We start from the raw sequence: 17,186 nt of genomic DNA, 5'->3' as shown, positions 1-17,186 counted from the left end.
CAACTTTGTTTTCTGGTCTGCACAACAGAGGCAGAACCAGTGTTAGAGGAAACTGTTGTACCCTCTTAGCTGATGGTGACTCTATCTGTGCTTTGCGTTTGCTGCCTTTGCCTGTCATACCCCACGTGGTTTGCTTGCAGAGCTCTGTTCAGTTACAGTGGATCAAACTACGTTTCCAAGTTCTTGATTGATTCACGCTAACACTGGAGCACACAGTAACTTGGTCGGTTTCTTACCGTTAAGGGTCCTTTTCTCTTCAACCTCAAATCGGTGCTTTTAAGTATCTGCCAGAACGGGAAGGAAGGGTAACAAGGGGAGGTACCCTGCCAGTTTGGATGTGTTACTGTCTTTCCCAGCTTTGTTCACCCTGAGTAGGGCGACATGAAAAGGTGAATTAAGCATTTGAACCCTTCAAGAAAATTGCAAAGGATTATCTGTATGCCCAGTATTTACAAAGGCATGAAGTTAACAAAGCTGTAGTTGCACTGTAACAGGCCATCATCAGCCCTAAGGGTCAGACCCTGTACGCATGGAAGGCACACTCCCTCCTCCTTCCCTGGGTTGCTCTTTCAGTGTAAGACCACAGGCAGCCCCCTGTTTTGAGGAGCAGTTTACCTCCTCTGCATCAGTCCGGCCAGTTCTGCCGTGGGGAGCCCAGGGTCCCATTCCTTTCCTGACACTTGGCTGTGCAATTTCAGACAAGCTGTTCTTTCTGGTTCCGCATCACCCATCCGGAGCAGGAGGCCTATAGCTGTGCATACAATTAAAGCGTTTCTTTTTCTGCACAGGCACCGGGGTCGGTTTTGGCTCCTGAAATATTCTCAAGGCGTTTGAGACGTTAATGACATCATAACAAGTTTATAGTGGACTCAGTCACGGGCACCCTGAACTCCCAGTGTGAATCAAGGGCACTTGGACAAAATTCAGCCTCGTGAACAGGTCCTGGTGCTTTTAAGAAATTACAGGCTCTGCTGTGTATGAACCGCTCCTTTAGAGGGCACATACAGCATACTTGAAGGACTAAGGAGATTAAAACGGGAGATGAAAATAAATGAATAGGCAGCACGGAAAAAAGAGAGGGAAGATGAAAAGAAACATGGGTAGGAAGGAATTTGTAAGGAAAGAAAATTTATGTAGCTGTGGGGGCAGGAGCAGAATATTGTACAGCCCAGAATGTTGCTGTTCCCTGGGAGGTTTCTGCTGAGCTCTTGACATTACTGCCTGCAAAAAACAAAGGAGGGAGAGAGGAGCCTGATTGCAAGGTTGCAATAATCAAACCATTCATTTCTGTCTTGAAAATGATGAGAAAAAAAGGTAATTCGATGTATTGTGCTTTTTGAAAAAAAGCTGATTTTGAAATGAAGGGAAATCTTCAGAAAACATTGCCAGTTAAATAGTATAGTGAATGACAAAGGCTGCAGAGCGATATACGTGGTATTATAAAGTAACTGTACTTGAAAATAACTTTATAATTGAATAAGGGTACATTAAGAAAATATGATTCAGAACCAATATTATAGTAATTAGATAAAGGAAGCATAAATGAAATAACTGCAGGAAGAGTATTTCCATAGAGATTATAAATGAGATTTTGGTGGAGCAGAAAGGCCTTTAATTGTAATTTAGTGTGCACTACAGAATTATCAGCACCGTGTGTTAGTTCATCGTATAAAAGAATATCTGATAATTTCCCCTAATAAGCACATGACAGTTCTTCATATTCTTTCATTACAGCTGATTAGGTATAAAAACAGTATTCTTTTGTTAGACTTTTGTTCAGATGTATTATGAAAAGGCAAGACACTGTAACCCTGTTTCTATATTGCTGTTCTACAGACAAAGTATTTAAAGAGGCCAAAGTGGTACTTGAGTAAGTTTTTAAATTTTTATTGCGTTGTTTAGCTTTTAAGCTTCTTTATTTAAATTCAGTTATTCTCTTACTTATTGCAAACACTCAATTACAGCGTAAATGCACGTAAGCAAAAAGAAAACTAAGGCAGCAGACAGCCGAGCTAGGCTGCCTGACCTGTGCAAAGCCCAGCCACTTCGGGCACGGTCTAGATGGAACTGCTCCCTGGGTTTTGGAATGTCAGGGCTTAGGTACCTAAAACAGGGGCCTTGTGCAAGCACCGAGGTATTCTTAGCCTGAACACGTTCCTGAATTACCTAGCAATTCATAGGCTCAGAAACTCTGAAGTGGCAGGAAAGCAAATTTTTTTAGGCTTTTCCCTGGCTTTCCCTTTCCTAATAATTTTGATCCAAAAATTATTATTTACTGTTTTGTATCGTTGCAGTGCCTGAAGGCCTCTACTGAGCTTGTGACCCAGCTATGACATTGTGACAAATTGCACCACCACCCCCCCAAGCTTAAGTGCAAATTCAGAAAACAAATAAGGCTCCGTAATTGGAACTAATGAGATGCTTAAATCATGTTATTCTCCAATCCTAGCTTAGCCTGGAAGTCCGTATGTCAGGGAGCAGTAAAAACCTACGTTTCAGGAGTTCATACGTTACCAGGTGACCCACAAAGGACAGGACCAATTAGCTAGGCTCCCCAGCATCCTTCAGGCATTTTTGGTTAAAGAACGTTTAGAAGTGCCTTTTAAGCACCCAGCATTGATACCATCACTTTTTTTTTTTTCTTTGCAATACTCTAATTCACTGAGGAAATGGGAAACCTTTGCACAAGGCATTCCTCAATCATAGAATTGTAGAATCATAGAATACTTTAGGTTGAAAGGGACATTAAAGATCATCTAGTTCCAGCCTCACCTGCCCTGGGCAGGGACACAAAACATCTCCCTCCTACTGCCCTGTAGGTCACCTACTTGTTCAGCATTAGCTTGGGAAGCTGCATGGTGGGCTCTTGCCTGCTGAGTTCCATATTGGCGATCGCTGGCACTTGCTTGCAGTGGCTGTTGTGGCTTCAGGGCCCTGCTTCCAGGACTGTTGTGCATTCCGCTGTCACTGGGTAAACTGCAAAAGATGGCCTTGAACTGGGGTCAGGACCTGGGATTCCCAGGTGACTGCTCTGATGAGAACCTCATGGTCTCTGCTGTGCTTTTTTGAGGGGGGGGTTACAACATTTTGCAGGTGTCAGGCAGATGTAGGTGTGGTGGAATGGAGTTAATGTCGGTTCCATATTAGTACAATCTGACACAGCCCACAAGCCACCCAAGAGCCTGCACTTGCTCTGACAGCGCCTCAGCTTTGGTAAGAGATAAAGGAGAGCCAGTCAGCGCGACACGCTGTCATCAGGAACCTGAGGCCTTTTGGGGACGCAGATGACACACGCGTGAACTTCTTCCTGTGGGGCTTGTCTAGCTGAGTGAGGAGCCGTTGGGGAGACCTGCTCTCTCCTTCTTTAACAGCATTTGAAAGGAGACCTTTGAGTGAGCTCGTTTTCTCTGGAGCAGATACCCAACTGCATGCCTCCATTTCTGAGAGGTGACTGACTTGGTCCTGTACAGCTCCCCTAAATATACATTTCTGACACTTCTAAGACCTGCTCCTTGCTGGCATTTCCTTGACCCTCCTGTTCCAAGACTGCCAGCTCTCCCCAGGCATAGGGACGGTGCAGGAACTTCACACCGGACTGGGACTTTCAGCGTGCATGCCAGGCAACCAGTAACCATTGTTGTACCCAGGTCTTACACACTAAACAGCAATGGCAAGCAAATGCTGGAAAGAGGAAATGTTACTGTTGCCATTTTGCAGATAAGAACCTGTGATACAACAAAATTTAAGCACAGCTTGTAAATCTCTGACATCTGGGAGCAGTTACATGGAGATACCTCCTATTTTGCATAAATAATGCTGGGATCAGTTGTGCTTCTTTTTAAGATTTCTCCCAGCCTGCAGAGAAGGCCAGGAAAGGAGCTGCCTTAGAGGGCTCCCTTCCCAGCACCATCATTCCTATTCCGAGGTCCCACCAGGCCAGGATGGGACTTGGGGCAGGCAGAGGGGTAGCACCTGGGATGAAGGTTTCCCAGGCTGGCTAAGGGACAAGCACAGCTGCAGCTAACAGAGCTTTCTGCCAGCAGTCACAGTGAGTGGCTGGGAGCTTCTAGAAACCAAATCATGGATGGGGTGGGAGGAAAGATGGTTGGACCGAGCACTTGAGGCCAGACGTTGCTCCAGCAGACAGGCTCCTCTGTATGCTGTGGGAGGCAGCATTTTAAGCAGCCCTCTCCATCCCCGGTGATGCAGCTTCCTGAGCACTTAGCGTGTAAGCTCCATTAGGTGATTATAGATGTGTATAGATTACTAGCGGAAGAATATAAATATAGGCCATGAAGTTTCAGTCACTTAAGGTAAACTCACTAAAAGGTCAGCTAAATATTAACATTGCCGTGCCCAAAATTAATTACAGCAAGGGCAGTTTCTGCATAGATTAGTCCACTGACAGAAGACACTAGCAAAAATCATTAAAAGATGAATGAGCAAAGTAGCCTTGGTTGCCCAATTTTCATAACCTTTCACAAGAATAAAAAAAAAATGCTCAGAAATTGCTTCAGATATCTCAAGAATTATTTGTCAGCCTAGAAACTTAAATTATGTTTTTGCTTTCAGGAAGATATCCAACACTTGGCTTAGCACGGGCTGGTTCACAATGACTATCGCGTTAGAGCTCTGTGACAGGATAAATGTTTATGGCATGGTGCCACCGGATTTCTGCAGGTAGGATTTATTTTGCAACCATTATTAGCCAACAAGGTTGAATGTTACAGATAAATATCTGAATATTTTAATTTTTTTTTCTCTGCAACATGTCTTCAGCCCTCTTAAAGCAATTAATTAACATGTACCAAGATCTGATTCTGAAAACAACAAACAGCATTTAATTATGTTCTATAAAATATTTAGAAATTTTGTTTGTAGTGTGGGAGAGTTAATCCATCTTGTTGGTTTCTTTTAGTCTCTGAATATTTATCAGCTAAAAGTAATGCAATAATTGGCATGAAATTAATCTCAAAAAAGAAGTACTGGAAAACATTACTTTTAATTTGTTTTTAAAGTTTCCCCCCTCAGTTAATAGAGGAACAGAGTTCTCACAGTGACTAGCTTCTAAATTGAACTTTCTACACAACTCAAATCAATGTTGTATGTCTGTCACATGAATCCCAGTCTTCCAGTAAAATAGCTTCCTAAATAATCCCTACCAAAAAAACCCCGGAATTTGGAATATCAGAATAGATTATCAGTCCTGTAATGCCCCATTTGGGTCATGCAGGGTGTGGGGCACAAGTGGTGGATACAGCATAGGTATTTTGCCAGTGCAAGCTATGTGATGCCTTCATGCTGTTGTATAAAGTAACAGCAGGTGTGCATTTTACGGCTCCGTGGTGCCTCCAGCCACATTCAGGACTCAGGCCCACGGCGCTGGTTAAGGTTTCCCACTGTGGATCAGTGATAGAGGGAAGCAGTCTTCAGGACTTCTGGTACTGGACCAAAATCACGTTAGCCACGTGAGGCAAAGCACCGATTCCAGTATAAACTCTACAAATTTGTTTTACATCAGCAGTCTTTATGCTGATGCTCAAATATCACCTGTCCGTCCATTACTAGGCCTAGCACCCTGGCCTTTCCGAAACATCTGGGTATGTGCCCACACCCAGCCCCGATCCCACGCGCACCATTAGGTGGCCCAGCCATGCACAGAGCTGGTACTGGCAGTCTGGAACAACAGCATCAGTGGAATGTTTCATCACCGGCTCATGAATCCCTTTCACTAAGAAATACTTGCTTGAATTTTCTGTCGCAAATTTTAGTGATCTCACTGAAGTCTGGTTCCCTGACTAATTTGAGATGCCTTTCAGGGGCAAGGGGAGCAAGGCTGCAGTGACAGGTTAGCTCATCTATCAAAGAACAGGACTGCCTTGACTTTCTTCTGAGCACTGAAAAAGATCATTCAGGAATCTGCATTTGTCCTGGTCACATAGTAGAAATCCCTGAAGAAATTACAATATAAAATGTCAACACTAAATTCCACTTTGTAAGAACTTCTACAAATTATAACAAAGCACTGATGATAAATGCTGTGATGTACTGCCAGATTTCATCATGAATTCTCCAAGGGAAATAACAAACTAGATCAGATATCCCAGACAACATAAATACCTTCGACAGCACAGCATTTCAGTTCCCCTGTCATTTCAGTTGGCCAAGACACACCAGTTTCTGTAAGTGGCTGGTCTGTCTTACTCCAGAAGTGGCTGTATTCTATTAGCACATGGAAGTAATTCTTAAATAAACTGATGATGTAAAAATGCAGAAGACACCAATTCACTGTGAAGCAATGCTCAGTCCTAACATCTCAGGCAAAGTCAGATTAGTTTAGATACACATACTTAAAATAAACAACCAGCTGTTTTTAAGGGGCTAAAATTGTCACTGAAACCATAGAAAGACCTTCATAGAATTGGTACACTGAAATCAAATATTAATACTAAATTATAACACAAGAAAGGCTGTAATCAATCCTACCATTGACAGATGTAATAATGCTCACAGCCTGCATAAAAATATCTTAACATGAAGGTACACTTACGAGGTCATAAAAAAAGGGAAAAGGTCACCTCTTACTCAAAAGAATATAAAGTATCTTTACTTCAGGCTTATACCCCAGATGATGCAGTGGAAAAGTGTAGTTGCCGTGCGTGGAAGAAGCTATCCATGAAGATCTGTGAAAGGAAACTCTTACCATAAATACAGTTAACCTTCTTAGTTAACGTCTTAATGAGTGGCTGAAGAGCAAAACAGTGCTTCCTTTCAAAGAAATCAGACTAATAAAATAGAACAGCAGAAATAAAGAAATACTTTGTAATTTTAAGCCATATTTCCTGGTTTTCAGTCAGACAAAATACAAGTCTACCATTTAAAAAAGAAAAACCAAAAATAAAAACAACAAAAAACCCCACCCTCCCTCTCTCGTGTGTGTGAGATGGTACAGGTACTTTAGTGGCACAGCAATCATTAAGATTTAAAAAGAAACCAGCACACTCCTTATTTCTATTCAAAGTTAATGTCATCAAATTTACAACTTCAGCAGATACCCATTATTTTTTAAGTATTAATTTGTGGAGTAAGTAATGAGTGTGGGTGATCACTGTCATGGAACTAAATTAGTATCACATCTGTAACGTGAAGGACATCTCAAAGGTATTGTGAATATCACACTGTTGATTCTGCTACAAATTATTAGCTTAAGATCATTAACCAAATTGCTTTCCAACCGTGTAGAAAAAATAGTCTAGTGAGGGAGTCTGGAGTACAGACTGAAAGATTTCTCACTATTAATTGCGACAACGTGTTTTAGATTCATTTCTATTTACTTTCACCGGACATTGATTTTTATAGCTGAACTGGAATTGGTGACCTGATTATTATAAATTTCTAGTACTTTACAGCAAAGCTATATGTAATATCGAATCCCTTTGCTACAGATTTATGCTGTAGTAAGGGTTAATGGCTTTGATATCATTCTCATGCTGTTAAATACATCTGACTTGCACATTCTAGAATAAGATGAAAGATGGTGCTTCCAAGCACATTGCAGAGATTTCGGAGAGCGTGTGCACCTCTCACTCTTTTGCCGCCAGAAAGACAAGCCATCTTGCTGTATTTTTTCCAGTGCCCAGGGATCCAATCCAGCCTTTGCTGGAGCAAACTAGCACCCCAGATGGGAAGCACTTCCCCTCTCTGAGCTGCCTTTGGCAGCCTGCCACACACACAGGGCTCACTCCTGAACTGGGACGTTAAGGGTTTCCTTCTTGCCTCCCTCCATCAGCAGCCAGACTGCAGTGCACAGGTAGCACCACAATTCCTAAAGGCACCGCAACGCTGCTGCCTTTCTTTGTGGCTGCTCAGGAGCATCGGTGGGAAAGACCCAGACAAGCCTTAATGAAGTTTGTAATAACTCCGGTCTCTGCGCACAGGAGTATCGGCAGGAGCGAGAGGTTGGTTCCTTGCGGATATCTCTGGGTGCTCATGCACACAAGGAAAACTCAGGGTGTTAGTGAGAAGAGCTCTCTTTAACCCCCCCTCCTCTTCATGGACCTTCTGGAACTCATAGAAACTTAAAGCTTAATTCTGAGCCTTATTTTAACTAATATGAATAATTTTTGCTCCAATTACAGAGCCAGATCATTTTCCTATAAGAATCCTCGTCTGACTGCCAGGCCATTTCCCATCTGTGATAATTTGCCTGCAAATTGGCATTTGAAATCCTTTAATTTATTCCTTTGGGTACAGCTTTTAAATCTAGTGTTTTCTTACCTCCCTCTCTCCACTTTCAAGTGGTTTAAATCAAGTGCAAAGAAGCAGTTATTGCTAGTTCTGTTTCCCGGGACTTACGAGGTGCTTGATGGAAGAAGGGGAGCTCACAGGATTGTAAACTTTGTGGGAGACAGTCATGCCCTTTGGTCCATATGCCTGGATCTCGCCTCATTCCCTTAATAACAAAATGCATAAATGTTTTGGAAAACAGGGCCGGTATGGAGGTCAAGGAAACGGGATCATGGGAATAGAAGGCAAGAAATTACCCAGAAACCTTCATAGTCCTAGCACCTTGCCCATCACTCAACATATTAATGAAACTTTATTCACCCTTCAAAATACAAATTATTTTACAAAGCGTGTGAGTACATATAGTTTTAGTGGGTTGATTTATGACGGCTCGTCATTTCTAAAGGAAGAGGTTGACAAGAATGTGATACGGGATGGTTTTGTTTTTCTGCCTTGTTTCTTCTGAGGCAATCCCCGTTTGCTGTGTTTTCAGCTTTCACTGTGGGTGGATACCATCTGTGGAAAAATGTGCACTGAAGTGGCAAACAGTAGATGACTGCCGTTGGGTACACGTACTTGCACGGTTGCTGTGCTGGCAGGCTATTAGGCAGGAAGTATAGTAGATTTTACAGAGGAACTTTCCTAGATTCCTCCCAGCTGTGATATTAATATGCATGCAAAGTCTGACAAAATACTGATTAATGTCCAGTATCAGTCAGTGATAAAACAGCATCTGTTTTAATGTTAATAAATGAGGTGGCAAGCAATTTCCGTATAGAAATTACTCATGCATTTCATTTGCTGGTGACACAAGCTAATTGCAGAGTTAGAAGATAACACAGTACAGTTAATTTGGGTTATGGGGTAGTTACTCAAGCCAGAGTTCAAATCCAAACCTTACTAGGATGCAGTCTAGGGGGAATCCAGAACTCCCATGGAAGGAGAAAGACTTCAGGCAAAATGTCCTAGGTACCTAACTGCCTTTCAGAGTTCCTAAATCCAAAACAGAACATTTGGAATTTACCCTCAAAGCCTTAGTCAGCTGTAAGAGTAGTCTTGGAGAGGTCTGAAGCCACCAACATTTTCATTTTTGCATTGAATTCACCTCCAGTTCAGCCAGTAGACATATATACAAGCCTTGACAGCACCCAGCAGGGGATGCCTGAACCCAGCAGGGCGCCTGGGCCAGGCTCCTCTGCCTCTCTCGCCTGCCAGGCCCTGTGCAGGTGTTTCTGGACTGTTTCTGACATGATGTTGCATAAAATGTAGTGACCCGTTACAGCCTGGAGCTAAGGGCATCCACTTAGGATACTCTGGTGTTAGCTTCAGAGCCTCTCATGTAATGTGGAATCCCTGTCTTCAAAAGGGAAATCCATTGCTAAAATATCCACTGGTTGAATACTGATACGAGATAAAGCACCTACTGGGAGGTACAGGCTTCAAAACATTGCTTCCAAGAGGTAACAGAAGAGTGTAACCCTAGGTAAATAATAAGTTAGCAGAGTGAGGGAGAAGAAAGAGGACCACTATCAAGCCTTCTCTCCTTCCTTTCTCCATCTGATCCACCCACCCCCTGTTCCTGTATACTTTGGGGGTTGTGTGGAGAAAAAAAAAAAAGACCAGCATTCCTATAGATCCTCTATGAGAAATCTGATTTCAGTTACGACAATCATCCATCGCTAACTTCAGCGTACAGCAAAGGAATAGGTAAGAGACTCACAGCAATTAATTTCCTGCTTTTTTGCTTTTCCAGTTTATGTCCTGCAAGCCCAACTCAGGCCTTTATTAAAAAAAAGGGGTGAGGTGGGGCAGTGGAGGGAGGATCCCAACCAAATGTACCCGGAGGTGTCGGGGCCACCGGCCTTGCAGGCTCACGGTGCAGCACTCGCCCCAGAGCAGTTAACTTACTTCCCCTGGGACTGCATTTGTTCAAAGTCTGTCAGAGATAAGAATTCAACTTTACTAATCCTACCTTTAAAGCAGTAAATATCCACCAAGCAATACAGGTTTACCCTCGAGAACACAAGAATAAAATCCAGGTTCAGTGCGGAAAGGAAGAGCAGTCCAAATGAGAGGCAGAGGCCTATTTGTTTAGTAGTTCTTAAGAACAAAATAAATAACATTAAAATGTATCCTGTTAGATTTACAGTAACCATACAAATGATTCATTTAAGAGATTATAAAAAGAGGTCCAATATATCAAAAAAGTATATGAAAAAAATAATTGAAGATTGAGATCTAATAGTTGTAGGTAAAAAAGGTATTAAATTTCTATATGAAGGGTAGTTTTTACATTATAAATATGTTTTCTGTAGGTGAGGTATTGAAGGATTTCTTTTCACTCTCTTATGTATTCCGGTGAGAATATATACAGTAAATTTAGAATCCATCTTATTCTAGAAATATAATTTTATTGTTATTCTGGTCTTGTAAGATTGATCACCGTGTTGTGTTACCAGGAAGCCAGATTGATTGAATTAAAACGTTAATCTAAGGTACAAATGGAAAGCAGCAGCAGTATCATACATTACCACTGCATATACAATATGGATAATGGTAAAATAAGAAAAATTAGAGAATTGCGTAGGTGACAGAATTACACAGTAAAAATAATGACCAGGACAGAATACTGACAGATTGTGGATGCATTCAATTGAAAGTGAGCTTAAATATTAGCTCCTCAAAATGAAAATAATCAACTCTGTATTAGAGTTGACAGCCCTGAATCTGCGTGAGATTTCATGCTCTGTACTACGGTCCTGTTCAGCTCAGACTTTAACACAGAACAGTCCAAGGCTTCACTAAATAGTAATACTTAGATTAACTTCTCTGCCACTAGAAAATAGTTTGTTGGTAGCAACTGTGAAGATCAGTACAATTGGGTTATTCTGTCTGGGACAGCTCTCTCTCTCTTTGCATTTATGACAGAGACGGTTGTATGGGCTCTTGTCAGCCCAAAATGCCCGTGCCCAAAGTAAAACTAATGGGTACAGTTTAATGTAGAGAATAAAACAATAGGAGACTAAAACATCACCGGCTTATTATGATACAAATGTGCCTTTTACAGACTGTAACATCAAAACATTGAGGTTAGAACTGCTAAAATGAACTCTATCCTAAATATCTAATTGGTCTTTGGCGTATCCTATGTGTCACCACGTGAGTACTGCATCTCCTGCTGGTTAATGCCAACGGGCTCACAAGGTCAGGAGGATACTGTGGGTGAATGGTTTTAATTTTTAGCTTAGATACATGAAAGTTGCCACTGTAAAATCAAAAAGAACTCATTTGTGCATCAGATGTTTGATTATAAACCCAGCCACAGCAGACCGTACCACTGACCCAGCACGCAGACAGCCTCATTGAAGTTGTGCACTCAGAACCTCATGCACCATGCTGGGAATGTTCAACTGAGCTGATGTGACACAGATAACCACCTCCCCTCTAGCTTCCCCTTCCCTTTCTTCCCCCAGTTCAGTAAATACCTCTGCAAGGCTTTTTACAAATCACAATCTAGATATAAATCTCTTAAGCAGTTTGCTTCAAATTTCAAAGTAGTAACACAGCCCTGCAGCGCGCACTCTTGTTTTTGAGCTACTGCTGTCCTTTATTTAACTGGGAGGAGGGGATTAAAGGAGAGCAACAGAAAGAGCAAAGAAAACGCCTTTGCACCATTCTGATATATTAAATATGCAAGAAAAATATAGCTACCTAGGAATTTGATTTAACTGGTAGAAAAAGTGGATTTGAGCCCATCAGCTTATTAAAGATAGCATCTTTTCAATCAGTGAAAAAGAACATCTCAGGCTTCCATCTATTTTCTTTCTTCCACAGGGATCCTAATCATCTTTCAGTACCTTATCATTATTACGAACCTTTGGGACCTGATGAATGCACAATGTACATTTCACACGAGCGGGGACGAAAGGGCAGTCATCATCGTTTCATCACAGAGAAACGCGTGTTTGAGAACTGGGCACGGACTTTCAATATTCACTTTTTCCAACCAGACTGGAAACCAGAACCACTCACTGTAAATCACCCTGAGATTAAACCGGTGGTCTGAAGGATGAATGCACAAGACCGCAATCACGGTCACCCACTGCGTCAGCCTTCGGGGCATTGGACCTTCTGGGACAGCAAGGCGACCTAGAGGAGAAGGGTAACAGGATTTGCAGCTGATGACTGCAACAACAGTCAGGAAGTTACGATGAAGGAGCAGAGCATATCAAGAGTACTTTCTGTCAAATTGTATTAATCCAGTATATAGCCTTTTCTGGCCATCTGACTTCCTGTATGTGTATGTGATTTGTGAAGAACAACTTGAGTATCATTAACGGATGGTTAATTCATTACAGTTTTTTAAAGTACAATGCCACTGAATTTTCATAGTGAAAACTTACGCTATTTATTTAATGGAGGTTTTTTATGCAACCTAGGCCAGTATTTTTCTAAGTCACAGTTATGTGGTTGTCTATCTTTCATAATCTTTCAAATCCAAAATTAATATTGCTGATGGTTTGAAAGGCCTAGCTTTTTATTTATAAAATTTGTTTGAAAAATATGATTCTATATAGCATGTAATTAATATTTGATCTGGAAATGTTGCATTTCTTCTAAAAATTTTGGGCTCCTTTCCAGCCTAAAGCCTTTAACAGCAAGAATGGTCCCATGTGCAGATCTAGCTAACTTTACATTCTGACATCTCATGTTAATATGAAAACAGTAGTGAAAATTCTGTTTGATATTAATGTGCATTTGCTGCTGTGCTATCAAGCTGCTGGTTTTTAATTAGGGGTGGGAGGGAGGAAGGCAAAGTTCATCCAAAAAAATCCCTATCTCTAGCAGCATGCTTTTCAGTGAAGAGACCGGCTTAAGGCTGGAGGGGTTGTGTTCTGGTTTGCCTCTTGTAGTCCTGCAAGAGGCTGAGGGAGCAACCCTCCTAAGGCAACACGCTACAAACCGGGCAACAACGCCTTGAAACAACATGACCAAATTTCTGGAATCAAGAAGTTACGCTACCAGGTACTACAATACCAGCCATACTGGCCAAAAAGAGTACAACACTGCAACTGCAAAAATCTCTGCCTTCCACTGTTCCAAGATCATCGCTGATCTCAGAGATCCTGGATTGCACTGAAGTTGGGATGTGAAAAGAGTTCCACGTATACAAAACTCTTCCCTTGAAAAGAGCAAAGTTACACTTGGCAATTTTTTCAAGAAGTACACATGCACGGTGAGTCCCTGCAAACCGGGGTGGGGGGACAATGCTAGTGCTGTATGTGGAACCTCACCGTGTGAACTACTGGGTTACATTTGGCTTGCGAATAAAGAAGATTTCAGTTATAGAATTATTTTTCCTTTTGCCTCACAAATACTAAATCTCTAATTCCTTCAAAGTAATCAGTAGGAGTAATTATTGCATGAAACATTATACCTCAGGTGATGAAAACTGTCTCTCATTAGGCAACTACTAAAGCTAGAACAAAGGTATTACCTTAAAACGTCTAAATCCAAGAAGCTGAACCTCAGAGGCAACACGTAGAACTGGGACCGAACTCACCATCATTTAAACCCACTTATGACCCATGGTCTTCCTCTTTCCTAAACTGGATAGCAATAGCTGCAGCTGCCCTACAGCTATCCCGATTCTCTGGAGACAAAGTGAACGCCCTGTCAGGGGCGATACAGCGTTACCCCATAACACTGCCTGGACCTGCACAGCAGGCCTCCAAGAGCCACTCTCCTTGCTGCAGCCCTCCCCACTATCAAAGAGCAAGAAACAATAACCTATTTTGCCTTAAAAGTTTTCTTTCGGTGTTCTTCCTGGTACACACCACTCAGCATACAAACTGAATGCAAAGGTCTACTATTGCCAAGTCCTTGTACCCTGTCTCTTGTCAGCTGGTGTTTAACTCTCCCTCTTTCACTGACTGTGTTTTATTCTTTCCACTTGATTTCACAACATTCTACAAAAAACAGAATGGATTTTGAACTAATGGTAATTTGAACATCCCTTTCAGCATGTGTACTGGAGCGTGTATCCAGCATATATTGCTCAAATTGATGAACTCTGTCAAATTGATTTACAGATCATTTCTAACGTGACTGAAGAGATGGTACAGATCACAGTCGGTCCACTGATGCCACCATCCTTTTGTTATTTTATTAGTGATATAATAATAAAAAGATCTTGTCATTCTAAAATAGAGCTCTTAGTTTTTCCATTAATCAAGGACTGCAGGATGTGTATGCTAAATGTTTAGTTATGTTATTGTTAAAAATGGATCATTTTAAAGTAGATTACACTGATCTACTTTTAGTATTCAGTAGAAGTGTGGGGACTTGCCAGCCTGGGCTGTGCTCCACGTGCTCGTTTCCTGTCTGCAAGACTGGTCAATACCAAGTAGATCAGACGAAGCATTAAGAATGTGAAGGAGAAACATGGGATAAACTGACATCAGGTCTCCCAATTTCTAACAGAGTAAAGACAAGGATTGTAATATTCCTTCTTCAGTTCCTGTTAATAATAACAACTATGTGTTCTTGTTACCCGTGTACACATCCAGTCTTTTAAACAAAACAAACCCAAACCTCACTTTAGTATCATCAACTGCTTGTGGAGTTTCAGCAAGTTCCTCCATCTAATTACAAAAAGTATGAAGGAGTATTTTCTAAGAGTAAGTCACACCTGTATACATAAAATTCACTGCAAAAGGAATTTGATGAAGCCAAAGAGACGGCAAGTTTTAAACAGTATTGATCACACAGATTTATATGGAACATAAATCCAGTGCAAAAAGCACAAGTTCTAAGAGTGCAAAAGAAATGTAAATAATTTTTAGTGTAATTTTAATTTACAAATTACTGCTGTATTTTTCTGTAAGAGCACAATTTTTGAACTACACCATATCCTGCTACATTTCAGCCTGACGTAAGGTTTTATAGCCTAGTTCTAAACCAAACAGATTTATGATAGAAAATGCTGTCAGAGCAGAGATAAGTAGCACAAACTAGGCACTGCTGCCATTCTCTGGTTTATGCTGTCATCTTACACCCTTCACTATAATTTCATCGATTCACGAGCTTCAGCACGCATCATTTCACATATTAAAAACTGTCGCAAAACAGTGTTTACAGACATCAGCAGTTTTAAGATCTATGTTACTTTAGTTCTGAACTCCTTGCATACCTTAATGCTTTTATGCTTGGCTTCATAAGCACAGCTATTTATCATCTTGAAGAACCACAGCTCTTATGCTGCGATATGTGTAACTGGAATTGAGAATGATAAAGAAAATACCTCTGCAACTAACAACAGAAAAATACAACCGTGGCTTTCTGTTATTTTGGCACAGCGGTTGCAGGGTGCCCGGCTAACAGCATCGCGACACAAAGCAAAACCACGATGCACTTTGAGAAAACTTTCCATGCAAAGTGCTAAAGCACCTCAGAAAGACCAGTTAATACTGTTTATTCCTGGGTAAGGGAGCTGAGGAAAGGAGAGGTCAAGAAACTTTCTAAGACCAAGTTACAGCCTTAGCACTACATTTTAGAAGAGACACAGCTTCCCCTGGCTCTAGCCAGTAGCACACGCAATGGCGATTTCATATATTACATACATATACAAACAGGAGTGTAAATTGATAAAATTCTGCAGGAGGTGCTCACTTGGGTCTTGTCCTGCATTATTTCTCAGGCAAACTTCATATGAAATGAAGTGATTTTTAGCCAAAATAGCTCTAAGGACACAATAATCTAAAAATAGCTGGAAACACACTGGGGGATGGGGTGAGGGGAATGTGGAGAGTGCGGAGGAAAGGGTGGTTTGTGCTAGCTTAGCTCTACTGCCCTGCAACAGGAAGATCAAAGTCAGGCTGGAGCTGACAGTGGGAAGTTGTGGCTCAACAGCAATGGCTGTCCTGCAGAAGTTTCTTTTCAGTATTTTACAAATCTTTCACGTACCACAATAACTCTGAAAATTTCCAACTAATGAAAGTATTTGATGCAAGAAGGTGCAGTTTCCAGTTCAACTAAAAACCTAGCTTAGGGATTAAAAAACATAAAGAAACAGCTAAACAGTGAAAGAGTACTTTTAAGGTAAGAAAACGTAGTGCAAAAGATAAGAAAGTACAGAAACCTTACAGGTATCAATACTTCACCTTTTCTGGTGTGTCGGTTAACACCGATCACTTTGAGTTCCGGCTGCCTACTGCAAAAGCACACCTTGCATCTCACAAATGTAAGATTTTATAAGGAGAAACGAAGAGAAGAAAAAAAAAATTAAGGACAGTCTCCTTTAAAAAAAAAAAAAAAAAACAAACAAGGATATATGAAAGGGCAAGAGTCTAAGGGTGGTGAAAATTTCTCCGTACTGAAGTAGCAAAGTATAAAACTCAAAGGATGTTTTATAAACTGGCTGTAAAATGGCTCTGCTTATGCTAAATACTGTTAAACCCACTAGATTGTTAAATGTTTTCTATACTGAAAATTACAACAAAACGTGAAATGTCAAATGATACCCTTTGACCACTGTGAGGACAGAGTTTCAGCATCACAGTGGAAACAGATGATGACTTTTACCGCGGCTGACTGTAAAACAGGCTTCACGGCAAATGCAGACGTGCAGAAACAGGTCGTGACCCAGCATCTCCTTCCCTTCTGCGGCACCTTCCCAGGGGTGCCGGCAAGAGAGCACACAGCTGCCACAGGACACACTCTTGCACTGCCAGCAGAAAAGGGAGACATTTCTTTGTGTTGTCTGTCGTTGAACAGCAGGCTGAGCCAGAGAAACTACTCAGCAGATGATCAACATATAGTGTTCACTGTGGAGTACTTTGACCAGCAGTTGTCAGAAAGACAGAAAAGACAGGAAACTACAAACCACCCCAGCGACCCAG

General features: G+C 41.4%; 1 protein-coding gene across 1 annotated transcript in view; it reads left to right on the top strand.

Annotated features, from left to right (window-relative positions):
* Positions 1-12,352, top strand: part of ST6GALNAC5 (ST6 N-acetylgalactosaminide alpha-2,6-sialyltransferase 5) — a gene marked incomplete at both ends in the record, with an annotated part of 75,711 nt that extends 63,359 nt beyond the window's left edge. The window contains 2 exons of the mRNA XM_082484483.1: positions 4,573-4,680; positions 12,121-12,352. Of these exons, the coding sequence (XP_082340609.1) occupies positions 4,573-4,680; positions 12,121-12,352 (340 nt within the window). The remainder of the gene's footprint in view (positions 1-4,572; positions 4,681-12,120) is intronic.
* Positions 12,353-17,186: the final 4,834 nt, after the last annotated feature.

This window comes from Vanellus vanellus (assembly GCF_965231255.1).
Source record: "Vanellus vanellus genome assembly, chromosome: 5".
Taxonomy (NCBI): domain Eukaryota; kingdom Metazoa; phylum Chordata; class Aves; order Charadriiformes; family Charadriidae; genus Vanellus; species Vanellus vanellus.
The sequence above is the reverse complement of the archived record's forward strand: the minus strand, read 5'-3'. Positions and strand labels throughout refer to the sequence as shown.